Here is a 14233-nt window from a genome sequence, read left to right as displayed (position 1 = left end):
CATGCTCGGGGGGCCATTCCTGCCTAGTGGAATGCAGGCTGCATTTCAACACCAATCCCCTTCCTTGGCTAGATGCTTCTGTGTAGTGTGCAACTCCATCAGGAGGCCTGGACTCTCAGATCTTTCGGTAATATTCATAGAAGTTAATTTCAGTCCAAAGGGAAGAAAGATCAACCTTTGGCCAAGTAGACAGTATTTTCTCTTCACTCTGGCCACATTCTTCCAAGAGAAAAGGAAGGAGGATTTTAAACTTGTGTGCGATTGCTACCAGGTGCTGAGAATTGGTCGTAACATGTTTTCCATAACCTCTGAACAAGTTCCATGTTCTGAAAAGGAAGGAAGGGAAAAGTGCAGATAAAGCTGGACGCCTTGGGGGCCACATGCTGCACATCGCAGGGCTGTGATGACTCACCTACTCCCGATTCCCTTTAGACCTCTTCTTTACTGCCAGGGAGGACAAAGACGGTCCTTATAATAACAGCATCCTTGTGAGCAATGGATTGGCTAAAAAACTGTTGCCATGTTAGTCCCGTGGCACCATCATGACACACAGCTCACAAATGCCCTTTCACAGAACCACATCCAGCATTGATAGGGTTGCCTTTCAAACCAAACAAACATCTATAATACAAAGGTGACAGGTAAGGCTCCCCACTAGGCTCAGAGGTCAAGACAATGAGAGTAATGCAACGGAATCTTAAAGCAGGTTACCATCTAACAAGGGAAAATCAATCCACAAATAACTTCAAGATAACCATGATTCTGGGAAAATGACAATAAGTACCATGGGGGAAGTGCTAAAGAAATGCTAGGAGAGCTCGAAGGTGGATATTTAGGTTTTATCAATTTTGAAGCTGGAGATGCTGGAGGGGACCTTTTTTTAACGGCTTAGTTGTTATGTCAGGCTGCTAAGGTCAATTAGTATTAAGGGATTTGCTAAACTAGGTTTCATAAAGGACACGGTGTCCACAACAGACCTTGGATGTAGGAATTAGGTGGGCAAAGGCACGTGTGAGATGCGGCTGGGAATACACTCCAGGAAGAAGAAAGGATATGAGCACATCAAGGAAAAAGAAAAGTCTATGTCCCAGAATCTAAGCTGTCCTAACTCAGCTGGAGCCCAGTACGCCTGTATGGATATAATGGGTAATAAGACGGAAAACGGAGGTTAAGGCTGACTGAACACCAGACACACGTGCCGATGTGTGTTTTTATATTTATTTTTGCCATCAAGAGGGGGCTATGGACAGTTTATAACAGGTGAAATTATTTATCAAAGCCATGAAGCCAAGATCCATAACTGAGGTCTAGTTGGATATCTCCTCTAAGTTCTCAAAAAAGATACCGCCCTCCCCCACCAAAGCAAATTAAAATAATACTGTTTTCGCTATGGGCCTGTAATTAGGTAGGGAGTTTCAGAGCTTTTAAATGAGATTCTCTAAGTTCTTCACTCATTCTTGGCACGACTGTATAGATATTTTAGGAGTGTCTCAAATAAGCCATCTATTTAAATTATATTCAGGATGCATCATGTTTTATAGATTCCTTTTCTTAAAAAATCAGCAGAACAATGGGTTCCTGCTGCGTTTTATCCCAAGTGGCCAACTTGCTATGTGACTATAACAGGCCAAGGTTTCCCTCATCCCCCCAACCCCAACTCCCGTATTGAAGAAAAGGCTCAGGTGTTAAGAAGAGTGTGCTGGGGACTTCCCTGGTCACGCAGTGGTTGAGAATCCGCCTGCCAATGCAGGGGACACGGGTTCGAGCCCTGGTCCGGGAAGATCCCACATGCCGCAGAGCAACTAAGCCCGTGCGCCACAAGTACTGAGCCTGTGCTCTAGAGCCCGTCAGCCACAACTACTGAGCCCTCGTGCCACAAGTACTGAAGCCCGTGCACCCAGAGCCCATGCTCCGCAACAAGAGAAGCCACGACAGTGAGAAGCCCGTGCACAGCAACAAAGACCTAACACAGCCATCAATAAATAAATAAGTAAATAAATTTATTTTAAAAAAAGAAGAGTTTGCCCGACCAAGGGGTGATGATAGAGGCCAAACATTTTGTACGCAGATGAAGAAGAGAGAAAAACGGCAACAACTAAGCAGCCATATGTTCACCCATGAGAATAAACAACTACGAATAACTGAATATTCCTCCTTTTGACAACTGTCCAGAGGCAGAAATAACAGATGCCAGAGCAGCCCGACTTCCTCCAGCGTGATCGAATCAGACAAAAGAGAGGAGGCCAATGGGAGCCACTACCTGCAGATGGACTTCTGCCAACTTGGTGGGGGTGAATGTGGGTTGCTTTATTTATTTATTTTCCCTCCAGAAAATCACTTTGAAATGGAGCCTCAGCTATTTCCAGCCCCAGGTGATTGGATGGGCAGCCAGCAGACACAGGGTGGAATTATTAAGGAAAAGAAAATGGTTTAAGATGACAGGCACTTTGGCTACTACAACAAAATCTGTACTGATTTTTTTGTGACCACTAAGGCAGAAATGAGTCATGATTTATATATAAAAGTATATATTATATATATAACATATAACATATATATAAAGTATATATATTATACATATATATTATATACGTGTGTATGTATATGTGTATATATATAATAACTTGACCACGTGGAGGAACTCAATTTCTTCAGAAACAGGATAGGAAAGCAATCACTGCTTTCCTCAAGGAAATGCTCAAAGGCACATGAACTTATCTTTCTATGATGGTTCTCAAACTCCCATTTAATAGGAAGCAATCAACACGGCTGGTAGCAAGAGCACCCAGGGAGGCTGAATGGATGAATATAAGATCTGTCTGCCGGGGGACCTCTGGTCAAGCCACCTAACCTTTCTGAATATCACTTTCTCAGCTATTAATGATGACATTGGAGCTACGGGTTAAATCCGTATTTCCCAAATAGTGCTTCCTAAAGGTGTTCTAAGGGTCTTGCTACTCAAAGCAGGGTCCACAACTGGCAGCATCAGCATCATATGGGAACCCTTAGACATGATAGAACCTCGGACCTTGGACTGGACATACCAAATCATGTCAACTGAATCATCTACATTTCAGTACGAACCCAGCTGATTTGCATACGTGTTAAAATTTGAGAAACACTGTTCCCGACCAAGCTGTCCCAAAGATACCTGATCATAGACTCACCTGGATAACTTCATACAAACCCAGCTTCCCTGGTCCTCAGGTCTGGGGTAGAAGCCAGGAATCTGCATAGTTAACTGATACCCCAGGTGGGTCCATTTCAATAAAAATATGAGTGACATAAATAAAATAATTGTGTCTATATTGTTTCCCTTTAAAATCAAATGATCTCTAAGCGATACCATGCCAGCGAGCTTCCTGGTGTTTTTATAGAGATAAGCTAACATGATCATGACAAGACATCATCCCTCAGCTGATGGCCCAGATGCCATGAAGGTTTTGCCCACTGCATTTCTGAAACTGTTAAATTCTTAATGGATCATTGGTTAAATGCAGGAAGTATATAAGGAGCTCTGATGTTGAACTACAATAATTTAATGAATCATATAAAAATGATACTAATTTTGCAAAGTCCCCTCAAGACAACTGTCAGATTTGTAAGCTACATTCATATATCAAAATCCTTATTTAGCACATGAAGATGTCTTTAGCACTTCAAAAACCAATCTTAAAAAGTAGAAATATCGTGACAATTATGTCCAATTTGGCTTTTCATTTATTGGGAATAAAAACTATCCTCATGTGCAATGTGTTATTTGCTGGGAAGTGCTTGCAAATAGCAGCGAGAAATCTCTTATTTCAATAAAACATGAAAGTTATACAAAAATAAGTGGGTTTTTTTTTCCCTCCTGCAAGCAAATCAAAAGAATTCCAAGCAAGGTCCTAAAGGCAGTTTTTCCCCTCCACTTTCGATGCCAATAAACATAGTTAAATTTCAGTGTACATTTTAATGTATACTGGTCTCCAAGTCAAATGCAATACTTAATGACAAATCATGTCTTGACTTGCATAAATAATTTTAAATAAAGAATCTGTCACTCGCTACATAGAAAGAGATTAAAAATATATTGTAAATATTAGAGATTATATTAAGCTAACTGCATAATACAGGCTTTAAGGATATTCTTTTTTTTTTACTTAAAAATCAGATCTTTATCATATTCAGATGTGCATATCATACATAAGAATGACAAAATGATTTTTTTAATCCCTGAAGAGGTTTGCAAGATTAGTACCACAAAAGTATCAGCTGACTCTAAAAAAGTAGGAAGGGATAGAAAAGTGTTTTCCATTTTTTAAAAAACATTCTGTGATCCTATCATACTTGGGAGAGTTGGATACCTAGGGCTGGCCTAGAATGAGTCTATATAGCCATGAGCCACAGAAAAATCACTAAGACACTAGAAATGTAATTCAGTTCAATTAGTTTAAGTATTGACACACTTACTGGTGAATGATGCTCGGGCTACAGAGGATCAACTATGTCATAAAATAATAGCTAATGACTGATAAGAGTTAACACCGTGTTAGGTGTGGTTTTAAACACTTTGTAGTTATCAATACTTCTGACTCTTCCAGTAACTATGAAGTCAGCACTCTTTTATCATAATATTAAGACACAGAGATGAATCGATTGTCCATCACAACACTAAGTAGTAGTGGATTTAGGAACTGGAAACCAACAGGACTTCAGTATCCGGGTTCTCAGCCACCAGGGTACACATTTATCCAACCGGAAACTCTAGGAGCAAAGGCGCACGGCAGAGAAGTGAGGGTTTAACACAGAACATTAAAGTGTTTAGAAGGATGAAGCAGACTGTACACGACCAAAGCCTATGGGAAATTAACAAAATGGGTCTGAGCCATTCTTTGGCAAACTTTATAAGCAGGGGGAAAACCTCTGGAGGTTTCTAGCAGGCACGTGACAGTCAGGAATGAAGTGAGCAAGTATGGAGATGACAGAGATTGGAGACGGACAGATTAATGAGATGCTATTTATAGGAATTCATAGAATAGGTCATGTGGGGCTCAAAGAAGTAGAGGAAAAGAAGGAAGGGGAAAGTGACACCAACAAGGAAATCAAGGGAACTTGTGTTGAAATTCACTGCGCGGTTTTGCCTCTCCTTTCTTCAGGATCCAGAAGATAATCTGCCTCACCCTGACCAGGATCAAATGCTGGGTTGGCCAAAAAGCTCGTTGAGGTTTTTCCATAAGATGTTACAATACAATACGTCGGCTAGCCTAGGCGAGGCCATGCCAGGAGCACAAAGCTGGACTTGTTAAGGAAGAATAAAATCAAACACATTCCCTTTCTCAACTGATCTGTCAGAAAGTATTTGTGGGCTAAAATTAACTAAGTAACAATAGGAAAAATATTTCCCATGGCTCTTACATCAAGAGCGCAGCTTGCAAGGTCCTCCTTGGTCTCCTAGGACCCAGTCAACAGCCAGGAAAAAGCCTCCCAGATCACCAGGATAATGAAGGTGAAACTCGTATGCTGACAAGGAGATTTCATTTCCCAAGAAACATAAACGTCTCTGCAAAGAGCAATTCACTCTATTCTTAATCCCTAAACCATCAACATCTGCTACAAAGAATTCCTTGAGTCCTTAAATAAATCCCCCTTGTCCCGTATTCTTCACGGCACTCTCAAAAGCATCATTAAAAAAAAAAAGAAACAATAACCATCTCTGCCCGCCATCTCTTTGTTGGGGGAGGGGTAACACTCCTGGGCTCACAAAGGAGATTTTATGGGGACCCATGGGGTGGGTAAGATACATTTAAGGAGGAGAAAGGAAGTTGGTGTATTTCTAAACATGTTTGAGATGATAAAAACGCTGATGCTGAAACATGATAAAGAAATCTTAGACTCTCCTGAAAGGCAATCTTCTTTTTTTTTTTCCTCAAGCGTCTTTTTTCAGTCCTACTTGGGTCAAAAAAATGCAGTTTTAAAGCCCATTTCCATGTTTTAAGATTCAGAGGAAAGAGGTTTAACAGGAGGCTGTAAAACTCCCTTAATCTTTAATGTCTTATTTTCACAGATTTGCTGGCGAAGTAAAAAGTCATTGCTCAAATTTTCTCATCAATGCCCCTTGAACTGTGTCATTCATGATGAACAGCAGAATCCATTTGCGTGGGTTTTTTTTTTTCTTTTTCGGAAACCATTTTTCCCGGTATTGTGGAGGCACCTGCATTCTGGCAACCTAGGCAGAATCTCTTAGCCCAACTGATTTGCTGATTGTCTTCTAGGGGAAATTATCAAACATCTAAAATACAATTTTAAAAGAGTGAATTGAGTAGAGGTGGAGACAGTTTCTGATGGTGTCTTGCTATCCTCTCATCCCTGTTCTGCAGAAGCACCTGGCCTGTCCAAATGCTCTTCAGCTCTATGGAAGGCTAGTCTGTGCTCCTACATGACAAGAAGGTCACCCAGAATATACTCACAGGCTATGCGCACGGAGGCCTTCCTGCTCTTGGAGGTCCCCAGGTGGCTCCACGCCACACACTGGCACCAATAGTCCTCGGGCCCATGGAAGTCCTCTACCTGCTGCCTGGTGACGTTGATAAACACCTCCCGGACCTTCAGGCCTGCAGAGGAGATAGAACCAATCCACTGAGGCTGGTGTATTTCTCAAACGGAAAGTTAAGGCCAGCCCAACCTCTTCCTGTTAATTAAACCATTCTGTTTTTAATCAAGGTGAAGTTTTAATTACTTTGACAATAACATATTACTGCTAATTAAATTCCAACGGCTGAGTAGGCTGGAAAGAACAAGTGTAAAGTATAATCAGCCAATGTGGTTCCCATACAACAGAATCATTTTCACAGTACCTTGACACCATGCTTTTTCTGTCTTCTTTTTTAGCTCTTATAAATATTTATTGTTCTTTTTTTGTTTGTTTTTTCTTAAATTTTTATTGGAGTATAGTTGATTTACAACATTGTGCTAGTTTCTGCTGTACAGCAAAGTGAATCAGGTATACACATACATACATCCACTCTTTTTAAAATTCGTTTCCCATATAGGTCATTACAGAGTACGGAGTAGAGTTCCCTGTGCTATACAGTAGGTCCTTATTAGTTATCTATTTATATAGAGTAGCGTGTATATGTCAATCCCTATCTTTCAATTTATCCCTCCCCACCGCTTCCCCGCTCTTTGTCTTTCTTGGTGTAAAATCTACCATGAAGAAAGTAGCACCAAATTAATTTCTGGGATTCTAGAGGCTAAACAGTCCTCAACCAACCAACCCCAGGGACATAGTTCCAATTGCTTAGAAGTGTTCCCACCCCTGGGTATGGCAGCAGGAGAGGGTCACTCTGGATGTGTGGCTTAGAATAACGAGAGGACAGCAAACATGCACGGGACGGGTGAACGGCTGGGAATCCAAGGAAAAGCCAAAACTCCAGACAACAAATGGGATGCAGACAAGTTGAACTAAGTTGGTCTTGAAGCCTTGAAAACCCTGGAAGGTCCCTGGAGCAACAGAATGAGGAGGTGAAGAAAAGAGAGGCTTTCACAGAAAGAGGGGGTTAAGGCTACACCTGGGAAATGAGATAAAAAAATGACAAGGTCAATGTCTTAGTTTAATTACTATATCTTTGCATTCCCATCTGATAGTTTAAAATTTTGCCTGGTGTTTCTTACTGAGGAGTTTGAGTTTCTTCCAAACCTCCAGCCATACACTATCAGCCTTTCTTTCTTTGGGAAGGATAGCCACCTCACAGAAAGTGCCAAGGAGCAAAGGACGCCCTCCTCAACACCATCAGTTAAATCACCACAAACAGGGGAGCAGCCTTTATCATCGGCATGCTCTCTCCAGCTAATGGGCGTCTGCCGAGGCTGTGCCCTGCCCTGAGACAGGCAGCATGGGAGGAGGAGGCGATGCTTACTGAACTCCACTACGTGCCCAGCATCGTAAGCCTTTAGCCTGTTCATTCTTTACATTTCCGCAGTGTCCTGACATAGCAGAGGCTACCGTATCCCCACTTTACGGAAAAGAGAACTGACTTAGAGAGTCATTTGTCAATAATCACACAGCCTGTAAATGGAAGATCCAGGGTTTGAAGCTAGATCTGTTTTACACCCAAACCAGCACTTTGCACAGGTCCCTCATAAAAATTCGACTCTGTCCTCGTACTTTAGGTACTTATACATAATTATGGAAATAAGACTAATGCATGGAACATTTAAGGAAAAATTAGGTGCATGACTATGATTTTTCCTTTACGTTCAAAAGGAATTCAGGGGACAGAACCATCAGTATAGTCAAAAGGAGCCAGGGACTGTTGGTGGAGGAGGTGGAATGTGATTATATCCTGGGTGCTGGTAGGATTTAAAGAACAAGAACGGAGGTGGATTAGTCAGGCTTGGGAAACATTCCCCTCTACCCAATCAATAACATGTTATTTATAGTGTGTGATGAGAGTTTTATGGCCACATCAATCACCACGTACACAATCTGAGTTAGACTTTCTTAATTTGTAGGAGGTACCGCATATAGAAAATCACCCTGATGACAGTTGACAGTTCACATTTCTTCTGTTTCTGCAGAATGCAGAAGCATGCCTTTTACCTGTCAGAGACGTAAGAGTACTGAAAGTCACCTCCTACATCGAATAGGAAAGAAGCCTTAGAGGGGATTTTATTGTTATTGTTGCGGCTGCTTTTTTAAATTTGCACTTAAACAAAAGAGGGAATGAGAGGACCTGGAGAAGGTGGAGCTGGCAAGTGAAGGGAAAGGGAAAAGGAAGTAAGATTACAAAAAAGTTTGTGAGGACAGAAAGCAGACTGGAGCGTGACACCCATATTGGACTTTTTAAAGTTAGGCTGCATAAACAAAAATAAGGAGCTAGGCTGTAGACAAGAGGACTTGGTTTATATTTCACAGCTTTGATTTGAGACAAATGGTGGATGATCTACTTTGCATAGTGCAAGAGAGGAGAGAAAACCCTCAATCAGCACATCCAGGTTCCAGGTGGAGTAACTTTGATATGTCTGAGCGCCCCTGTCATGTGATGGGGAGACCTATGAAGCAAAATACGCCAATCATGTGGGAATCAGGCCTCACTGAAGAAGCATGATAAGCTTAGAAGGTCAGAAATGTGTTCAAGCTCATGTGGAATTTATACATATATATATGTACATACACACACAACTTATACATGTGTGTATATATGTGTATATATATGTGTGTGTGTGTATATGTATTATTTTTTTACTTTCTCCATCTTATCTAAACCCATCAGCTTTCTCTAGGCTGCAAATGAAGATAATCACCATCTCAAAATGGTTCAAGATCATCATATTTATGAAGCAGAGAGTTCCCCATCCAAACCTTAAAATATGCTATGATTTAATCTAGGCATCACGGTGTTTTAAGGGGTACATGGGGCCTGTTTTAATGAGCTAAGGTAAGACACTCAAACAGAAATGCGCATCATGAAAGAGTAAGTTTACACTCACAGATCCCTAGAAACAAGAGGCAAAACACCCAGGGCCACACGGGGAAGAACCAGGGTCAGGAGGCAGAGGGGGCAGGGGGGAATGTGGGCAAGAGCCTTTATTGTGGTTTCCACGGGAAGGAGTCAGAGAGGCAGGGTAAAAAGATTTAGAGTTGGCAAGTTTGCATCATTTCAGTGGGCTCCGGGACAGAAGAGCTGTCCCTACTTGTCTGGTACTGGGTTAGGGCAGGGGGATATGGGTCAGCAGTATAAGAGCTTGATAAAAGAAGGGGTTGGGGATAAAGCTCTGGATCGGTTGGTTTGCATATGAAAGGCATGATCTTGGGCCAGTTGTTTGCTATGTCTAGGAATTAGCCAGCCCTGGGCAGGGCAGTCCCTCCAGGGTCAGCAAGACCCTAAGATGTCAGAGCATCAAATACAAACACTTGAAAACACAGTTATTATACATGGACAACCACACGATTGTTTAGGAAAGCGTAACAGTAGGCCACAGACCCCCACCACGAAGGTCAAAATTGATCTCACCCCATTCATGTCAGGAAGTCTGGCAACCTCTCATTCAGACTAAACACAGCTGAAAGGAAAATGCTTAAGTCACGATTTCAGCATTAAGATGGCTCAGTCTCAAGTCCCTCACAGAGGTTCCCCAATGGGTTTGGAGAAGCAGAATGAATGTCAACCACGTATTATCCAAACACAGTGTATTTTGCTTCAGGTAGCATCAGCGTATCAGGTTTCTTTAAAAGGCCACAAGTGACTTCACTACCCCCCACCACCGCCATCCCCCCACCCCGCAAAAAAAAGTATAGTGTCTCTCTGGATTAGGCCTTTTCCTTCTAACGTGAGGTCTTTAGCCTTGTCAAACCATCCCCGCTAGGAAATCCTTTGGGAAATCATAAATATTGTCTCTATTATACTTTTCTCCACTATAACAAATAACTAATGATTAAAATAAAAATTTTAAATAGTATATTCTCTTGCAAATCTTCACCATTGCTCTCTCTAGTGATGTGTTATATATATGCATAAATATATATATATATACACATGTAAACATGTGTGTGTGTACACACACACACACACACGAGAAACCACACCTGAGAAACATCCATTTAAAACGGCTCTATTTCAGGACAGCTCCCCCCACGCTCCTGCACTGAAGTTCATCCAACAGTGTTACAGAGATAACCATCTATTTCTCCATCTCAAGAGATGGCAGCTAACTTATTCATAGGAAATGCTACAGGGGAACAAAAATCCCAGGCAAATAGAAGATGGCATCTCATAAATAAGACTAGCATTGTACCTGATAACTTGTGTAGACTAATGGGCACGGCAAAGTCCAACCCTTTAAATTATTGTGCGATTATAACTATCAGCCTTTGTTATGGAGGACAGTCCTACAGAAGATAAAAATATGACTCTGGAACTGAAATGCTAATAAGCTTTCTACGCTGTGGAGAGTTGAGCTGTAGAGAGACGAATGTTGGCAACGGATGAATAATTGCTCTGCATGTACTAAACATAACAGAGCAGCACAGAGCTTCATCATCTGTCAGCTTTACTTGTTTAAATGAGAAAAATGCTGACAGCAGTTATTGCTATAATCCCCTTACTTATTAGATAGGAAACACTAGTTACTCTTAGCAGGTCTAATCCTGTTGGGAGAATAAAAGGGAATTTTCAAACTAATTGAAGGTGTATGTTTCACTGTTCAAAGAAGAGAAATATGGAAGAAAGGAGGGAAGAAATGGAGAGAGAAAAAGGATGAAAATTATTTATTTTCTGGTCAACTTCTAATAAAAGGGCTCTAGTTCTAGTCCTAACTTATTCTGTAGAAAAGAAAAGAGTTCTGGAGTAGAACTGAATATTCAGCACCATGCCAGCTGCAGACAGTGCCTACTGACAGCTGTCCCCCTGCCTTTGATCTACTGCCCATTATCACACTTCAACAAAGCTCATCAGCGGCATCCTGCCGTGGTTACTGCTGCCCACCAGCTCTCAGATGCACCACTCATCACAACTGGATGTCCAATCTTTGGAAGTCCTCTGTAGTAGGATACTCGGCTTTACTAAAGTAAATAACTAGATTCAAGAAAAAAGATGAGACTCCCTCTTCCTCCTGTCATATCCCCAAAGCCACACCAAAGCAGTAAGAGGCTAGCAGACTAGGCTCTGGTGAATTGTTTTCTCATGCTAGTCGCTGTGCCTGTCTCCCCGGACCATTTTAGCCCAGTGTTATACCCACTCGGTGCCTGGTTTTCTTTGCACTGTGGTGTTTCATGATTGGGGATTAACCCAGAGAATGATTCTATGTAATTAGCTTCCACAGACAAAGCCCCAAAGAACTATTCTAATACAACTTCATGAGTAGCATGGGGCCTTGCTCAATTTGGGGAGAGAGAAAAAAAATCAAACAGCCCATGAAAAGCAATCATCTCCAGGCTTCCCTGGTGGCGCAGTGGTTGAGAGTCCGCCTGCCGATGCAGGGGACACGGGTTCATGCCCCGGTCCGGGAAGATCCCACGTTCCGCGGAGCAGCTGGGCCCGTGAGCCATGGCCGCTGAGCCTGCGCGTCCGGAGCCTGTGCTCCGCAACGGGACAGGCCACAGCAGTGAGAGGCCCGAGGCCCGCGTACCCCAAAAAAAAAAAAAAAAAAAAAAAAACCAACCATCTCCTATTCAAGAGCCTTCTCTAATAGACCGTCATCTCCTTAGGTATCTCAGTACCACTGATGCCTGGATTTGGCTCTGAGATAGGCCCACCTCACTCCACTGTTTCCTAAGAAGATGGAAAACAGTCCACTCAGCTGGAAGAAGTGAGTCCACCACTTACATAAGGAGATGTTTTTCATCTGTCTCTTACTAGCCCAGGTTTAGAGCCTAGAAAATAGGCTTGAACAATAAGTTCCCCCATATTTTGAATAACATATTATCATTACTGATTATTATACCATTTGTATGGCTCTTTACTTTTATTAATGTCATCACATACATTATCTTATTTCATCTTAAAACCATGCTATTATTATTCTTACTATAATTATTATTTTACTGCAGGTTCCATATCATAGGAAATAGATCAAAGATGTCATACAGTTTACAACATATATTATTTTCAAAAAGTTGTACTGAGTGCCTCATATGTGCTTGCCATTTGGCCAGGTGTTGAAGATACTGTGACAAAGTAAATGATCAAGATTCCTGTCCTCAAGGAGCTTGCAGGCTAGATGAGGAGACACTTCAACCTGTCCCAATATGATGTGACAGTTGCTATGACAGAAGCACAGACTGCTACAAGATCACACACGAGGGGCTTCTAACCTCTCCACAGCATCACCAAAAGCTTCTGGGAATGGTTGCCATCCTACGTTTGACTTGAAGGCTCTGTCCTCACCCAATATTTAGCTCAGTGTCTAGGGCAAGTCTCTGGTAAAGACACATGAATCTGATCCATATTTGGAGTTTTAAAACTCTGAGATACAAGAAAACTTTTCAGGGAACTGTGCCTCCATTTCTTGGGGGAAGCTTAGATGTCTTCAAGCCAACATGCTACTGAAAGTAGCAAATTAAGTGTAGATAATTAAAAGGCAGAACCATATTTCATTTTACTGGCAGATGCTTAATTAGGGCTAAATGTCTTTTGCCACTTCATCCTAGCAACAAGATTAAAATGTATTTTGATTAAAAAAAAATAGTCCTCCTTTGAACGTGCACAATGCCTAATGAATACCCTTTAGTTTCCCCTGGATAATAAGCACCCCACATATTCCTCAGAAGCACTGCAAGTTCAGTCTTAAGTACAGAAACTAAGAATACACCCAAGCTCTCCAGTTTCGTCCTCACCGGAGATTAAAATTAATCAGCACAGAGATGTCTGGCAGAGGAAAGCAAATTAACTCGGTAGTGTTGTCTGAAAACAGAGAGAAGGGCAACTCAAAAGGCAGAAGTGGAGAGGGGAGGGTTAGTTAGAGGACAGCATCCCCTGAATGACTCACTCAGACCTCATACTCACACTTGTGGGAACCACACTCATGATTTCCAACCCTGCTGCCCCAATCAATGGCTTTCCATTCCTGCAGTCACTAAAACTAGTTCCTGTTAGTAGATCATCCCGAGATCAGGGCATACATCCTACCAATTCTATCTCCCATGGTGATACCAGGGGCTCTGAGAATAACAAAGATGAAATGTAAACTGAGGGAGTGAACCACAGGCAAATAAAATGTCATTCTACGAAAGACAATGATTTACCTGTTAATAGTACTAGCCCCTTTATCTTTCTGGAACTGTAATTACGTTCCTAATTTTCTATTTGTTTTTGGAAGCATAACCACCAGCCACTTACCCCATGTAAAAAAAAAAAAATTGCAGTTTTATATTTATCATTTTGAAGGCTAACCTTGATAGTGTACTTGCTATACACCAGACCCTGAGCAAGGTATGTCATATATATTAGGTTCTACGACTCCTGCTATAGTTCCATGGGGTAGATATACTTGTAACTGCCATTTTATACATGGGAAAACCGAGGTGAAAGGATGCTAAGGAACTATCTACCTTAAAAAGTCTGTAAATGGAGAGCCAGATCTCAAAAATGGAGGTATCGGGCTTCCCAGTGGTTGGGAGTCCGCCTGCCGATGCAGGCGACACGGCTTCGTGCCCCGGTCCGGGAAGATCCCACGTGCCGCAGAGCGGCTGGGCCCATGAGCCGTGGCCGCTGAGCCTGCGCGTCCGGAGCCTGTGCTCCGCAACGGGAGAGGC

At 42.0% G+C, this 14233-nt stretch overlaps 1 protein-coding gene across 1 annotated transcript in view; it reads right to left on the bottom strand.

The window, feature by feature from the left end:
• UNC5D (unc-5 netrin receptor D) overlaps positions 1–14233 on the bottom strand; it is a 263369-nt gene that overhangs the window by 242912 nt on the left and 6224 nt on the right. Inside the window, exon 2 of the mRNA XM_007448307.1 lies at positions 6450–6593. Within this exon, the coding sequence (XP_007448369.1) occupies positions 6450–6593 (144 nt within the window). The remainder of the gene's footprint in view (positions 1–6449; positions 6594–14233) is intronic.

This window comes from Lipotes vexillifer, unplaced genomic scaffold (genome assembly GCF_000442215.2).
Source record: "Lipotes vexillifer unplaced genomic scaffold, Lipotes_vexillifer_v1.1 scaffold1166, whole genome shotgun sequence".
In the NCBI taxonomy this organism is placed as follows: domain Eukaryota; kingdom Metazoa; phylum Chordata; class Mammalia; order Artiodactyla; family Lipotidae; genus Lipotes; species Lipotes vexillifer.
The sequence above is the reverse complement of the archived record's forward strand: the minus strand, read 5'-3'. Positions and strand labels throughout refer to the sequence as shown.